Consider the following 16,489-nt stretch of genomic DNA (forward strand, 5'->3'; position numbering starts at 1 on the left):
ATTTTGGTAGAGATGAATGTTATGCTTAAAATTTTTTTTTTTTTTTGCTTTATTTTCACTTTGGGGTTCTGCAAAGGATCTCTTTTTGGCACTCTGTCATTGCATACTCAGCATACAGCAAAAACCACCAAAGTTTAGCTTTTCAGAACTTTAGGACTACTTAATACCAATAGAGTTTTGGAATTTCCTTCATAGAGGTTGTCTGTGTTGATTGGTAACTGAAGATTACATAATTCTTGCCAGTGCTTGGTAAATGGTGGGGATAGGGGAATGGGGGAGTGAATAGTCTAATTTCTTATAAGTTTTGGTGAAATTAAAAGGAAGAGCTTAAAATTAAATCAGCCTCAGTTTCTTTAACTTGGTTTCAGCACTGCTATGTATTTCTGTTAGCCAGTGATGAAAAAAACAACAATTGTCTTTCTTTTTGGTCATATGTACATTACTAGAAGAAAGCATTCTATATTAAAGGCTTGTATGTTTCCTTAGCTTCTATGGTTTGCAGCCTACTGAGCTTATGATACCATGTGAATAACTAATCCAGATGGTTAAACTGTTGGAGGATAGAAAACCAAAACCCATTTCAGGAATCTATGCATTTTGCTCACCTTTGGATAGGATTCATTCTAATTGGTAGTGACTTTCTGAATTTGTTTCAAAATTTAATTTTTAACTACATGTTTTCTTGATTTTTACCTAGGTTACAAGATGTTTACCTAAGCTTGAGACCCGGTGACTACATTTCCTACGGGAACAAATAAATGGTTTTTCATCTCCCAGAGATACATTAGAAACAAATATGGTGCTAAAAGAACTCCTTACCTTTCTCTGACTACAATTTATTTGGACATACTTTTGTACTGAAGAGAGGTATACACACTGAAGTTACTTGCTGTACGGAGACTCTGTCCTGTAGGATCATGGACCATCCTAGTAGGGAAAAGGATGAAAGACAACGGACAACTAAACCCATGGCACAAAGGAGTGCACACTGCTCTCGACCATCTGGCTCCTCGTCATCCTCTGGGGTTCTTATGGTGGGACCCAACTTCAGGGTTGGCAAGAAGATAGGGTGTGGGAACTTCGGAGAGCTCAGATTAGGTAAGCACTTGGTTATGTCAGTGACTTCTACTAACAACAATACCTATGATAAGCTTTGGTGTGTTTCAAGACAAGCTGTTTATAGTTTTACAAGAAATTTTTCTTGAGGAGAACTTGTTGTTATAAGAAATAATTTGTGAAGGGGCACTATGGTCATTATCAATTATGTGTTATCCAAGGCTCTTCTCTCTTTATGTGTGTGCGATGGGCTTTAAAGTTTTCTACCAGTTCTGAGATTTTCTGATGAAGATAGAGTTGCATACAGATATCAGTAAAATGCAGACTCTGGATTTAGGAGGTCTGAGGTGGAGCCCCAAATTCTGCATATTTTTACAAACTCCAGGTGATGCAGATGCTGTTGGTCCTTTAAGAAGGGCATAAGGCCTTAGTTTAATTCAGACTCTGCCCCTGAAAAGAAAAGAGTAAATCCTTACTCAGTAATACCCAGGCTTAGTCTGCAAGGATATACAGTACATCCTGTTTGGAGAAGTTTTCCAACAGATAATTTGTTTGCATTTCTTCCTGGAGTTTCCAGCACTAGAATTAAGTTAGAACTCCAAGGAGAACTTAGGCAATTTTATTTCCCAACTAAGGCAATGGATTTTCTATTTCAATTATGATTTATGGGTGAGATGGAAAATAATGACAAAATTAATCTGTCTAAAGATGTGAGATTGGGAAGAAGGTACATTGGGTATTTATATATATATATAAATTTATATAAAAATATAAAATTATATATATATATATATATATATATTTTTTTTTTTTTTTTTTGAGAGGGAGTCTCACTCTGTTGCCCAGGCTGGAATGCAGTGGCACAATCTCGGCTCACTGCAAGCTCTGCCTCCTGGGTTCACGCCATTCTCCTGCCTCAACATCCCAAGTAGCTGGGACTACAGGCATCCACCATCATGCCCGGCTAATTTTGTTTTTTGTATTTTTAGTAGAGACAGGGTTTCACCATGTTAGCCAGGATGGTCTTGATCCTCTAACTTCGTGACCCGCCTGCCTCAGCCTCCCAAAGTGCTGGGATTATAGGCATGAGCCACCGTGCCCGGCCATTTATATACTTTTTAATGACTCTCCCTTGATGAGTGGGATAGAGAAAATAAAAGGCCATATAAACGCATGAAGTTGGGGATTAGCCTGGAGAATGTGGAAAGGTCATCTTTTAGGCTAAAGTGTTTTCTTTTTCTTCATAGCTCTTGAGACTGTGGATTAATATGAAGACTCATTGTAAGAAACTTTGGCCCTTGGGGGGAATGGTGGGAGGGTGGGAACATAACGTAATTACGTTTGTTACCTCTGCTACTTCTTTTTCTTTTTGAGATGGAGTGTCGCTCTGTCACCCAGGCTGGAGTGCAGTGGTGCGATCTTAGCTCACTGCAACCTTCTCCTCCCAGGTTCAAGTGATTCTTGTGCCTCATCCTCCAGAATAGCTGGGACTACAGGCATGTGCCACCATGCCCAGCTTATTTTTTTTTTTGTATTTTTGTGGAGACGGGCTCTTGCCATATTGGCCAGGCTGGTCTTGACCTCCTGGCCTCAAGTGATCCACCCGCCTCGGCCTCCCAAAGTGTTGGGATTACAGGCGTGAGCCACTGCGCCTGACCACCTCTGCTACTTGTGATGGTCCTGCATAGAGAACATGGACAAAATCTTACCTCTGATCCCCCATAGAGAGCCTTGGAGAAACATCGCTATATTAGCCAGAGACCATTTGAATTTAAGAATCATGAGAATGGATTTATTTTTACTGTTAGAAGGCTGGCAACCTGGAAATTCAGGACTTAATTAGGATAATGAAAGGATCTTTATATTTAGAATTGTGTTCGGGTTACCAAAGCCAGCAGATGCTACTTACAATAGGAGTAAGATGTGTAATTACTGCTTTACTTTCTAGCAATTACAGAGTTGCTTTAACGAATAGTTTTGTGAATATTTCTTTATGTCATAGATTGACTGTAACATCACAGTACTACTTGGATGGATTAAATAATTATGACATAAACATCCACAAAATGATTGCTAAGAGGCAATTTCTAATGCATCTAAATCTTTGAATTCTCAAAACATCAGACAATTGTTTCATTTCTGTGAAAGTGAAGAAAAACCTTGGTGAATTAAAAGTGGGAATCTGTTTAATCACTTAAGTCTAGATTTGTATTATAAGTTTACATGGGAATGGAAAAATTCATTCAGTTAAAAGCATACATTTATAGCCCATATATATTTTCAGAGTAGTATTGTGTTTTGTTTCCTCTTTGAATCTGAGATAATTTTGATGTTTCTCATTTGGACTTGCCTGTAGTCAGAAGAACTTGTCTTTCTTTTCATGTGCTTTTACTCTTCTCTGCTTATCAAGTTTTCATTAGCCCTGGGACCATACTGTTATGGCCTTGTATCTAGAAAAGATACTTTCAGAATTATTTGGCATCTTCCTAACAATAGAGTGGGCTGCATACCCCATTTTGTCGTTTTCTTGTTCTAATATTAGCGAGGAGAAGATTGTAAACTACAAAATTCCAAAGTCAAGGCAGGTGCAGTCAGGCCTCCATCATGGCTACCACCTACAAGGCTCTGCTTCTCTAAACTAATTTCCTTTCCTAGACACAGTCTCTCAAACAGCCAAGTGCATTTCTTCTTCTTCTTCTTCTTCTTCTTTTTTTTTTTTTTTTTTTTTTTGAGACAGGGTCTTGCTCTGTTACCCGCACTGGAGTGCAGTGGCATGATCATAGCTCACGCAGCCTCCAACTCCTGGGCTCAAGTGATCCTCCTACTTCAGCCTCCTTAATAGCTAGTGCATAAGAACACGCCCAGCTAATTTTTTTATTTTTAAATGTTTTGTAGAGATGATGTTTTGCAGGCTGGTCTTGAACTCCTGGCCTCAAGTGATTCTCCTGCCTTGGCCTCCCAAAGTGTTGGGATTACAGATGAGAGCTGCCATACCTGACCAACCATGTGCATTTCTGCTTCACAGCCTTTACACTTGCAATTCCTTCTGCTTGCAGAATTATTTCCCTAAAATTTTGCATAGCGGGTTGTTTCTCATCCTTTAGGCCTCAGCTTATTATGTTTCTCAGAGAAACATTCTGTCACTTGTTCCTCATTCCCATTTAAAATAGCACGTTTCTTCTCTAGCACATCCTGTCTCATCAAACTGCTTTATTTTATTCATTGCATTCATCACTATCTGAAATGACCATATGTATGTTTCCCTATCAATTGCCTCTCCTTACTTGAATATAGGCCCTTTAAAGGGCAGGGATTCTTTCTGTATTGTTTACTGTTATTTATGAGATGGAAGGATAAAAAGCTGATGAATAGGAAGAGGGAGGAAAATAAAGCATACTTTCTTTGGGCTCCAGGTTTATGTGGGGGTAGTGGTAGATAGTAGACCTATTGATTCTAAATAGCAAAAAAAAAAAAAAAAAGTAACGATAGTGCATTTTGGTTCTCTGCAAATATTTCCACCCCATTATACAGTTTTCTTTTTCTTTTTTAAGATGGAGTTTTGCTCTTTTTGCCCAGGCTAGAGTGCAGTGGCGCAATCTTGGCTCACTGCAACCTCTGCCTCCCGGGTTCAAGTGATTCTCCTGTCTCAGCCTCCCAAGTAGCTGGGATTACAGGCGTGTGCCACCATGCCCGGCTAATTTTTTATTTTTAGTTGAGGCAGGGTTTCATCATGTTGGCCAGGCTGTTCTCGAACTCCTGACCTCAGGTGATCTGCCCACATCAGCCTCCCAAAGTGCTAGGATTACAGACGTGAGCCACTGCACCCAGCCCTCATCATACATTTAACAACTATTTCTTGAATATTTACTGATACTAGACTCTGGAAAGGATAGAAATAACAAGATATAGTTTTTGTCCCTACAAATACCACAGTCTAGTGGTAGACAGAGAAAAACAAATTGCAATACAAAGTGATAATATAGCAGATTGGGGGCTGGGTGTAGTGGCTTATGCCTGTAATCCCAGCACTTTGGGAGGCCAAGGCAGGCAGATCACTTGAGCTTAGGATTTCAGTACCAACATGAGCAATGTGGCAAAACCTCGTCTCTACAAAAAATACAAAAATTAGCTGGGTGTGGTGATATGCACCTGTAGTCCTAGCTACTTGGGAGGCTGAGATGGGAGGATGGCTTGAGCCTGGGAGCCTGATGCTACCATGAGCCAAGATCACATCACTGCACTCCAGCCTGGGCGACAGAGTGAGACCCTGTCTCAAACAAACAAACAAAAAACCAGATTGTATAGAAACTACATTGGCAGAGAAGGTTAATAAAGGCTTCAAAGAGGAGGTATGATGTGATGATAGGACAGGATTTCTGCTGGTAGACATAAGGAAGAAGAGCTTGTGCAGGATACACAATCACTAGATACTGTGCAAGTGCCCAGCATATCACAGCAGCATTTAGTTATACATGACTGGGTCATAGGATGTGAAGTGAAAGAAAAGTAATAGAATGAAGCTTTTAGGTAAGTTGGGACGAAATTGTGAAGTGTTTGCATATATTAAAGCATTTGGACTTTATCCTGTAGGCAATGGGGTCGAATCATCAGGAGTTTTACAACAGGGTGACATAATCTAGTTTATATTCTAGAAAGAGTATTCGGGTTGTATTGTAAGATTAGATCAAATAGGAAAGAAATTGACATCTTGTAGATTTTGCTCTAATTGTAATACTTACCGTGTTGTACTTTATTCTTCCATTTCTCTCTCCCAAGATAGGTGTAAGGGTATTACTTTGCTTTATTAGTCCTCATATTCTAATTCCTTTCACTGTGTGTGGTATGTAATGGGTACTCAAGAAAGGCTGAATTGTCCAGGTCAGAAGTAGCAGGGCCTTTGGTCTTAGCTCTGAAAATGGAAGTGAGATGGAGAGAGGACAGGGTAAATTAGAAATTTTAGACATAGTCTATAGGCAGGATTTAGTCACTAATTATTTGATGGGAAGGAGTCAAAGATGACTAAATGTGCCAGCTTGAAGAGACCTTGTAAATGAGGAAGATCTAAACCCATTTATGCTGGAGGCTGCAAGTTTTTTTTTGTGAAAAATCAGACCTTGGTGATGACCTTGAGCAGTAGTATATAAATAACTCCCACCAGCCTAGCATTCCAATAATGGAACACTAGGCATAAATGAGTTAATTGAGATAGTAAATATAGGACTAGGGAGAGTGGTTGGGAAGGCAGGTAAGATAGAGTTTGTGAATATTTGAGGACTATGTGACACATATGCAGAAATGCATATCTGAGACTTAGAAAGTTAGTCTTGAGATAGGGATTAAGAAATCACACCAGGGCCGGGCGCGGTGGCTCACGCCTGTAATCCCAGCACTTTGGGAGGCCGAGGCGGGCGGATCACGAGGTCAGGAGATCGAGACCATCCTGGCTAACACGGTGAAACCCCGTCTCTACTAAAAAAAAAAAAATACAAAAAATTAGCCGGGCGAGGTAGCAGGCGCCTGTAGTCCCAGCTACGCGGGAGGCTGAGGCAGGAGAACGGCGTGAACCCCTGGGGGCGGAGCCTGCAGTGAGCCGAGATCGCGCCACTGCACTCCAGCCTGGGTGAAAGAGCGAGACTCCGTCTCAAAAAAAAAAAAAAAAAAAAAAAAAAAAAGAAATCACACCAGACCAGAGATGGGGTTTCACCATGTTAGCCAGGATGGTCTCGATCTCCTGACCTTGTGATCCGCCCACCTCGGCCTCCCAAAGTGCTGGGATTATAGGTGTGAGCCACCGCACCTGGCCACCCTCTTTTTTTTTTTTTTTTTGAGATGAAGTTTCACTCTTGTTGTCCAGGCTGGAGTGCAATGGCACGATCTTGGCTCACGGCAACCTACGCCTCCTGGGTTCAAGCGATTCTCCTGCCTCAGTCTCCCAAGTAGCTGGGATTACAGGCACCTGCCACCATGCCCAGCTAATTTTTTGTAATTTTTGTAGAGACGGGGTTTCACCATGTTGGCCAGGCTGGTCTTGAACTCCTGACCTCAGGTGATCTGCCTGCCTCAGCCTCCCAAAGTGCTGGGATTACAGGCACTGCTCCTGGCCCTTCCCTATCTTTTTAAAATGAGCCATGTGTATTTTGTATCAGAAAAAAGTAGTAATCAAAGCAAAAAAATTTCATTAAAGCAACTTTTTTAAAAAAGAAAATACGCTTATTGCTTAAATTTTTTTTAATTTTTTAAAATTCTACTTTAGAGGTGTCTGTGGAGATAACCACTAATGATGGTTTAATTTTCTACAGCTCAAAAATGTGTATTAGGACATATTTTAGAAATGCAATCAAATTGTGCTCTAAGCTTCCTTTTATGGCTGGGCGAGGTGCCTCATGCCTGTAATCCCAGCACTTTGAGAGGCCGAGGTGGGTGGATCACCTGAGGTCAGGAGTTTGAGACCAGCCTGGCCAACATGGTGAAACCCCATCTCTACTAAAAATACAAAGAATTAGCCAGGCTTGGTGACAGACGCCTGTAATCCCAGCTACTTGGGAGGCTGAGACAGGAGAATCAGTTGAACTTGGGAGATGGAGGTTGCAATGAGCTGAGATTGCACCACTGCACTCCAGCCTGGGAGACAGAGTGAGACTCCATCTCAAAAAAAAAAAAAGCCTCTTTTTATTGCTTAATAGAGCATGAACATCTTATTTCAACTTAAATATATCTCATCAATTTTAAATATTTCTATGGTATTCAATTTAGCCATTATCAATATACACACAAATTATTTTGTATTTTAATATTATAATTACTACAGTACTCCTGCAGTCTCCAACTTTTTTGGCACCAGGGACCCATTTCATGGAAGACAATTTTTCCATGTACCAGGAGTGGAGGATGGTTTCAGGATGAAACTGTTCCACCCCAGATCATCAAGTATTAGATGTAGCCTAGATCCCTCACATGCGCAGTAATAGGGTTTGCACTCCTGTGAGAATCTAATGCTGCCACTGATCTTTCAGGTGGCACTCAGGTGGTAATGCTTGCTTACCCACTGCTCACCTCCTGCCGTGCAGCCTGGTTCCTAACAGGGCCATGGACTGGCACTGTTCTACTCAATCTCCTTGTAGTTTAAAGTTGGTTTAATTTCTTAGACTACATCCTGGAAGCGTAGTTTTTGTGTCAAAGGATATGTATGTTTGCAATTTTGTTACACATTGTCAGTTTGTCCTCCAAAAAGATGTTTCAGTTTGTGTGTATGTGTGTCCTTGTGCTTATTTCCTCCAGTACTTCAGAAATCTTAATATCAAGAATCTTTTCATCTATGCCAGTCTGATAGGGGAAAATGGTATTACTTAAATGTGTATGTGTTCATAGATGAAGTTAAACATATTTACACATATTTGTGTATTTTTTAAAGAGTTATTTCTGTGTGGCATTTGCCCATTTTCAATGGAAAGATTATTTCTGTGGAGTCTTTTGTGTGCTGGCTCAATGAAAGGAGAATTATGCAGATTTACGACAGAAGGGAAAATTGATGGGTAGTGATTGTGCAGGTAGGAGGACATGATGGGATGAAAACAGATTTTATAGATTGATACTAACTGAAAAACATGGGGAATCTTGTGAGAACTTTCTCATTTTTAAAGTTTTGAGCCTTCTGCTGAATCAGGCCTGGAAAGAATCATGTAAACATTAAAATAAGAAAATTATTTTCCTCCAGAGTTAAGAAAATATACATCCTCAATGTACAGATAATTGCTGGTGTTTTTCTTACTTGCAAGAATAAGTAGATAGATGATATTTATCTGTGAGATGGAGTCTCGCTCTATCACCAGGCTGGAGTGCAGTGGTGCGATCTTGGCTCACTGCAACCTCTGCCTCCCCGGTTCAAGCAGTTGTCCTGCCTCAGCCTCCTGAGTAGCTGGGATTACAGGTGCCCGCCACCATGCCCGGCTAATTATTTTTTGTATTTTTTTAGTTGAGACAGGGTTTCACCATGTTGGCCAGGATGGTCTCGATCTCCTAACCTAGTGATCCACCCGCCTCAGCCTCCCAAAGTGCTGGGATTATGGGCATGGGCCACTGCTCCCGGCGAGTGATATTTCTTTCACATCCACATAGAGGTGCACGTGTGTTTATAGGAGACCTGTTAGACTAGAGAGACAGGCATATAATTTTAATAATATTCATATTATCTTTTTGAAGTAGGATAGGGTGAGAGGGTCTTTTTACTTGCATACAAGAAAATGGAGGCACAACAGATTAACCTTTTTGATCTTTTCCATCTTTGGTGTCTGATGAAATATGCAAAAATGCATTAGCACAGGATACTTCTGACAAAGGTAAATAAATTGGCTAAGAGTAGCAGCTTGTTCTGTGACACTCCTGCATGGCTTCTAAAGTAAGACACTTATTTCTGTGATTGATGTAGGGTTTATATGACAGGCTCTGCATATTGTTCTTTCCTTGTCTGAATTACTGAACTGTCACTTGTGAACTTAAATTGGAACTTTTTTTTTTTTTTTTTTTGAGACGGAGTCTAGCTCTGTCGCCCAGGCTGGAGTGCAGTGGCTCGATCTCAGCTGACTGCAAGCTCTGCCTCCCAGGTTCACATCATTCTCCTGCCTAAGCCTCCCGAGTAGCTGGGACTACAGGCGCCTGCCACCATGCCTCATTTTTTTTTTTATATGTGTATTTTTAGTAGAGACAAGGTTTCACCATGTTAGCCAGGATGGTCTCGATCTTCTGACCTTGTGATCCGCCCTCCTTGGCCTCCTAAAGTGCTGGGATTACAGGCGTGAGCCACTGCACCCTGCTTAAATTGGAACTTTTAACTTCTGCTACTAGCTGTTCTTTTTTTGGCAGTTGTAATTATTAACAATTTACAGATGAGTACTATCTAAAGCAGTTCATTTCGTATTATATCCCACAGTCTTAGATCCATTATTTTCCACTCTCCAAGTCAATGGGAAAAGAAAAGTGAGCAGGCAGAACTCTCCATGTTATCTGTTTTATACATTGAGTTTTCAATAAGATTTTGTTTGAAAGGTATGATTCTGCTGCTTTGAACATTTTTTTTTTTTTTTTTTTTTTTTTTTTTTTGGAGACGGAGTCTCGCTCTGTTGCCCAGGCTGGAGTGCAGTGGCGCAATCTCGGCTTACTGCAAGCTCCGCCTCCCGGGTTCACGCCATTCTCCTGCCTCAGCCTCTCCGAGTAGCTGGGACTACAGGCGCCCGCCACCACGCCCGGCTAATTTTTTGTATTTTTAGTAGAGACGGGGTTTCACCGTGGTCTCAATCTCCTGACCTCATGATCCGCCCGCCTCGGCCTCCCAAAGTGCTGGGATTACAAGCGTGAGCCACCGCGCCCGGCCTGCTTTGAACATTTTTGAAAATCGTCTGAGAGAATGCGGGCTTAAGATGAAACATAATTTTATTTTATTTTATTTTTGAGATGGAGTTTCACTCTTGTTGCCCAGGCTGGAGTGCAATGGTGTGGTCTTGGCTGACCACACCCAGCTAATTTTTTGTATTTTTAGTAAAGATGGGGTTTCACCATGTTGGCTAGGCTGGTCTCGAACTCCTGACTTCAAGTGATCTGCCCGCTTCGGCCTCCCAAAGTGCTGGGATTACAGGCGTGAGCCACTGCACCCAGACCAAAATGTAACATAATTTAAAGATATTTCTTCTGTAGTTCAAAATGAAGCCATTTTAAAATTAAATTTTTGCTTTTAAGTTAATAGTTTCTTAGAAAATCATGGTATTTTAAACAAATATCATTAGAAAATCATGGTATTTTAAACAAATACCATTAGAAAATCATGGTATTTTAAACAAATACCATTAGAAAATCATGGTATTTTAAACAAATATATATCAGCCAAACACCTAATTAACCAGAAACATTGATACATTATATATTTGTAACCTTGTTAAAGTTTTCTTATAAATTTACAAATTTTTAGATTCTGTGGATGGAACAAACTAAAACAAGTTTTAGAAGTCATGTCATTATTATTCTGCTTAAATGATTAAAAATAGAAGTCTTGGCTGGGCATGGTGGCTCACGCCTATAATCTCAGCACTTTGGGAGGCCGAAGCGGACAGATCACCTGAGGCCAGGAGTTCGAGACCAGCCTGGCCAATGTGGTGAAACCCCGTCTCTACTAAAAATACAAAAATTAGCCAGGCGTGGTTGTGGACGCCTGTAATCCCAGCTACTTAGGAGGCTGAGGTGAGCCGAGATCGTGCCATTGCACAGTAGCCTGGGTGACAAGAACGAGACTCTGTCTCAAAATAAATAAATAAATAAAATAAATTAAATGATAACTTTAGATAAAATGCATTCTAATTTTTTTGTTGTTGTTATGTGGATATATTCCCTAATGGTGAAGTCTGAGTTTTTTGTGTAACTATCTGTCACCTGAATAATACGCATTGTATCCATTAAATAATTTCTCATTTTTCACCTCTCTCCCACCCTTTTAAGTCTTCAGTGTCTATTATTCCACACTCTGTGTCCATGTGTACACATTATTTAGCTCCCACTTATAAGTGAGAGCATGCATTTTTTGATTTTCTGTTTCTGAGTTGTTTCACTTAAGTTAATGGCCTGTAGTTCCATCCATGTTGCTGCAAAAAACGTGAAATTTTATTATTTTTTTAAGGGCTGAATAGTAGTAGTTCATTGCCTGTCTGCCTGTGTGTGTGTGTGTGTGTGTGTGTAAGAAATGTGGTGTGTATGTGTATATATAATCATCCATGAGGGACACTTGTTTCCATATCTTTGGCGATAAACATAACATGTGCAGGCGTCCTTTTGATGTAATGATTTCTTTTCCTTTGGGTAGGTACCCAGTAGTGAGATTGCAGGATCAAATGGTGGTTTTAGTTTTTTGAGAAACTTCCATACTGTTTTTCATAAAGGGTGCACTCATTTACATTCCCGCCAACAGTGTATAAGTGTTCTGTCTTCTCTGCACCCATGCCAACATCTTTTATTTTTTGACTTTTTAATAATAGCCATTCTTAGGAGTGTAAAAGGATTATTGGAAAAACCAACCAAACAAAAAATAATAATAATAGCCATCCTGACTGTTGTAAAATTATATCTTATTGTGGTTTTAATTTGCATCTCTCTGCTGATTAGTTCTTTTGAGCATTTTTCCCTATGCTTCTTGGTCATTTGTATGTCTTCATTTGAAAAATGTTCATGTCCTTTGCTCACCTTTAGATGAGGTTATACGGTTTTTTGTTGTTGTTTGAGTTCCTTGTAAATTCTTACAATTAGTATTGTAAATACTATAAAATCCTTGTAATTGGATATTAGTTTCCTGTTAGATGCAGAGTTTGCAAATATTTTCTCCCATTCAGCAGGTTGTCTGTTCACTCTCTTATTTCTTTTGCTGTGCAGATGCTTTTTAGTTTAATTAAGTCCCATTTGTCTATTTTTGTTTTTGTTGTGCATTTTAATTTTCTTGAAAGATTATCAAATGTATATGAGATTGTTGTTTGTAGTAGTATCGTAGTTTAAATTTCTTTTGGAATTACACCCTAGTTTAACTTAAGCACAATTTGTTAAAGTTAAGCAGTTTTAACAGATCTTGGAGAAGAATTATCTCTGTCAATAGCATAATCCATCAAAATAAAGTAGAAGTGAAGAGTTCTAACCACATTAGCTGACACACAGTCTGCATTGCATTAATATGGTAATTTTAGAAGTGTCACAGATATAATACTTGCAAGATTATGCATTGACATCTTGACTGGTTAACCAGGAGAATATAATGGTAAAATTTCCAGGCTTGCCAAACAATTCCGGAATTTTTTTTTTTTTTTTTTTTTTCTGATACAGAGTCTCACTCGGTCGCCCAGGCTGGAGTGCAGTGTTGCAATCTCGGCTCACTGCAGCCTCCATCTCCTGGGTGCAAGTGATTCTCGTGCCTTGCCTCAGCCTCTGGAGTGGCTGGGGTTACAAGCGTGCGCCACCACGGCCGTCTAGTTTTTGTATTTTTAGTGGAGATAGGGTTTCGCCATGTTGGTCAGGCTGGTCTCAAACTCCTGACCTCAGGTAATCTGCCCACCTTGGCTTCCCAAAGTACTGGGATTACAGGCGTTAGCCACCGTGTCTGGCCAGAATTTTTGAGGACTATGATAGTAGGATGGTTATGGGCAACAGAAGTTTATAGAAAGATGTGTTTATGAGGGTGATTCAGAAGCAGTATTTGCATGATGTCATCATGCATCCTAAGGAAAAAACTGTCTGAACTTATGGCCTACTTTTCCAGAAGAAGGCAAAGCTTTTGTCAAAGAAAGTGGAGCTTACTGCCAGCTGTTGTGGGCTTTCAAAGAGCAGGTGATGCTGGATTGATTCAAATTTTTTTTTTCTATGTTGGGGTTACTAGGACAAGAGGAAATATATATATACACATGCACACAAACACACACACACACACACATATATATATAACTTTATAAAGTATCATATGTAATATTTTTTATAATTTATCTTTAATTCCAATAACTAGGTTACATAGATTCTAAAGTCCTGAATCCTATAGGCAAGTGGTTCAATTCTTTTATCCATGTTGTCTAGATACCTCATTTCTAAATATTATTTAATTTTTTAATATTAGATATTGTTATTGATTGTCTCACACATGCCATCCCTAATGACATACATCCTTGCCCATATTCTCCCAATATACTTATGTCATATTTTTTTGGTTCCATAATTTTTTTACATTTACAGCTTTATGGCTGTAGAAGTATTGTTTACAACCGAGCTATGAGAGCACTGTTACTGTATTTCCTTTTTAGTATGACTCCATCATTCCTTCCCTCAGAATTAAAAATTGCTGATACTTGATTTTTTAAAAAAATTCTTAGTTATCTATATACCTTTCATTAATTTTTTTCCTTCAAGTCCAACAATTAAAAAATTTGTCATGATATTAGGTAATTCTGTGTTTAGATTCCTTTTCTGCTGGATGGCTTAGTTTTGCTAAGTCATTTACCATTTGTTTATTCAATTCTCATCTTCCAAAATGTTGACATCTCTAGTCTACTGTTTCCTCACCTATTCTCTTTGTCCTTTCTTGTTTCCTTTGTCCTTTCAGTGGGGTTTTGGAATAAATAGAGCTAAATGCCTCAGTTTTTTTCTGCCATGTTAAACTAGATGTCTATGTTATACATTTTTATTTCAGCAAGGCATTTATTTGACATACTTTTGTGTATTCTGGTAACATATATAGAAATGTGCGGTGACTGATAAGATGATTAAGTAGATTTGTCATTCCTTTAACCATCTTCATCAAAGAGAATGAGTTAATGTATCATTGCTCCCACTGATGCTAAACAGTAGAATTCTGTATTTTGGTCCTATCCACTTCAACAGTGAATTGGATCAAACCTTTGAAGAACATACTAATGAAAGCTGAACACAACACAGTGCTTTGGGTGGGGCAGCTAATGTGTATTGCGGTTAACAGAATCAAGATTCAGCATTATATTAAATAAGCAAAGAGTTGAACAAAAGTCCTGACCATGGTTCACAAACCAGTTCTACTGTACAATTTTGGATTTGACAACTAGATTAACAACAATTAATTTGAAAAAGATGACTGTAAGTTTAGAATGAGGCAAGAATGGTCCCAGGCTTCCCAAAAGTTTATGGTAACTTTGAGTAACTTAATATGTGAAGTCCAGATCAACAAAAGTAGTTAAGTTTTAGACCTATAAAGAACTTTAGCATTGTCTAGTTCAACTATCATCATTTTAAAGATGAGAGAAATTAAAAATTAAGTGGCTTGGTCTAGGGAGGACAACCAGCTTGTCACAGAGTTGGAACTACAGCCCAGATCCAAGACATCACAAATAGCTATTTCTATTATATGCCATGTAGTCTTACCAGTTACTGGTTAAGTGTATAGTTGAAATACCACATGCCAGAAAAAAATAGTTAGAAAGGACATCAGAATAAATGTCTAATTATAATACAAAGATGATAGTCATTAGCATTTAATATAATTACATGTTACCAGAAAAAGAAATATAAATAAAGTATAAAATGATAACTAATGATCTTTTAAGTGACACCATCTAGTTTTTATGGTGGATCATCCCCAACATTAATCGTCAGAGATTTTCCAGGGGGTGAGGAGGAAAAACATTGGTAAATTAATTATTGCGAAGTTTAATATTATACTATTGCAAAGTAAATTTAGAGCAGAATCAAAGTGGAGGATGTTATAAACACTATGCCTCTTTCAAATAAAAGGCTGGGGTAGATTTCCATAATTACCTAGCCATTTATTCATTTAACAAATTGTATTGAGCATCTGGTTTTTTGGCAGGCATTTAGCTAGGCCCTGGGGGTACAAAGATCATATATAAGACATGGACCCTGCTTTTGCCAAGATCGTTATTTGGGGATTCACACTTAGAAATTAGTAACTATACTGCAATGCAGTAAGTAAAATAATAGAAAATATATATAAGATGTAATGTAGCTTAGAAAGAGTGATATCTCTGCTGGAATTGGCAAATGGCAGAAAAGCTGCACAAATAAGACACTGTGAGTTGAACCTTTAAGGCTCGAATTGGACACTAAGGAGAAAGGGCTGGGGTCAGGGGGTGAGAATGTGAAAGAACATTCTCAAAAGAGGAAGCCGCACCGTACAAAAGGCATGGAGGTGTGAAATACAAGAAAATGTAAAGAACTTCAGCACTACTGGAAAGCATGGGTGACTAAGATCCACAGGGGTTGTTCAGTGGAATTGGTATTAGGAAGTGAGGCCGGAGATGTGAGCAAAGCCTGTTCTTGACCGTGATAGAGATTTTGGACTTTATTGTGTAGGCCATGAAAAAAGGAGGAATTATAAGTCATCGTTTGTTTTTTTTTTTTTCCCCTTCTTGGAGAAGATAAATTAACTAGAGTGATCTCACTCCCCTTTCCTCCAAAATGTAGTTTTTCTGTGCTTTTAGAAAACATGGAGCAATCTGTTTTTATCCAGAGGTGTTCATATCTAAAGAATAGTAGGATTTTTTTCCAGTTTATCAGGGCAAAAAGCTGAAACAGTAAATGCTTTGTGATTTAAGTAATTCTAAGTGTTTTTTGATTAAAGAACTATTCCAGGTAGTTTGGGTTAATGTTTGTACTGCGAAACTAGAAGTTAACATGTTAACAATATCTCAGCAGAGTGGGGTCCTTTTTGAGGGTTGTAATGCTACTTTTTATACTTGTTAGTCTTCTTTATTTTATAGAGTACTTCAGCAAATAGATTAACCTAAATGATAAACAGGTTTTTTTGGATTTGAACATCTAGACTATGGACAGGTTTAGGATAATTCTAATTTATGAAGCTTTTTTGTTTTGTTGGTTTGGGCAATTTTTTTTGGTAGGCAATATTGCAATGTCATCACAAAAGTTAGAACAAAGA

General features: G+C 38.8%; 1 protein-coding gene across 11 annotated transcripts in view; it reads left to right on the forward strand.

Annotated features, from left to right (window-relative positions):
- The first annotated feature begins 697 nt into the window (after window positions 1-697).
- CSNK1G1 (casein kinase 1 gamma 1) overlaps window positions 698-16,489 on the forward strand; it is a 141,068-nt gene continuing 125,276 nt past the window's right edge. For 10 of the 11 annotated variants that reach the window (XR_008657684.2, XM_055278169.2, XM_055278170.2 and 7 more), the window contains exon 1: window positions 910-1,098. Coding sequence is in view for 10 of the 11 variants with exons in the window: in XM_055278169.2 (XP_055134144.1) it covers window positions 918-1,098 (181 nt within the window). In the remaining variant the exon portion in view is untranslated. Of the gene's footprint in view, window positions 1,099-16,489 lie in introns of all 11 variants that reach the window. The other variant, XM_055278176.2, reaches the window with a different exon arrangement.

Source organism: Symphalangus syndactylus, chromosome 5, assembly GCF_028878055.3.
Source record: "Symphalangus syndactylus isolate Jambi chromosome 5, NHGRI_mSymSyn1-v2.1_pri, whole genome shotgun sequence".
NCBI lineage: Eukaryota > Metazoa > Chordata > Mammalia > Primates > Hylobatidae > Symphalangus > Symphalangus syndactylus.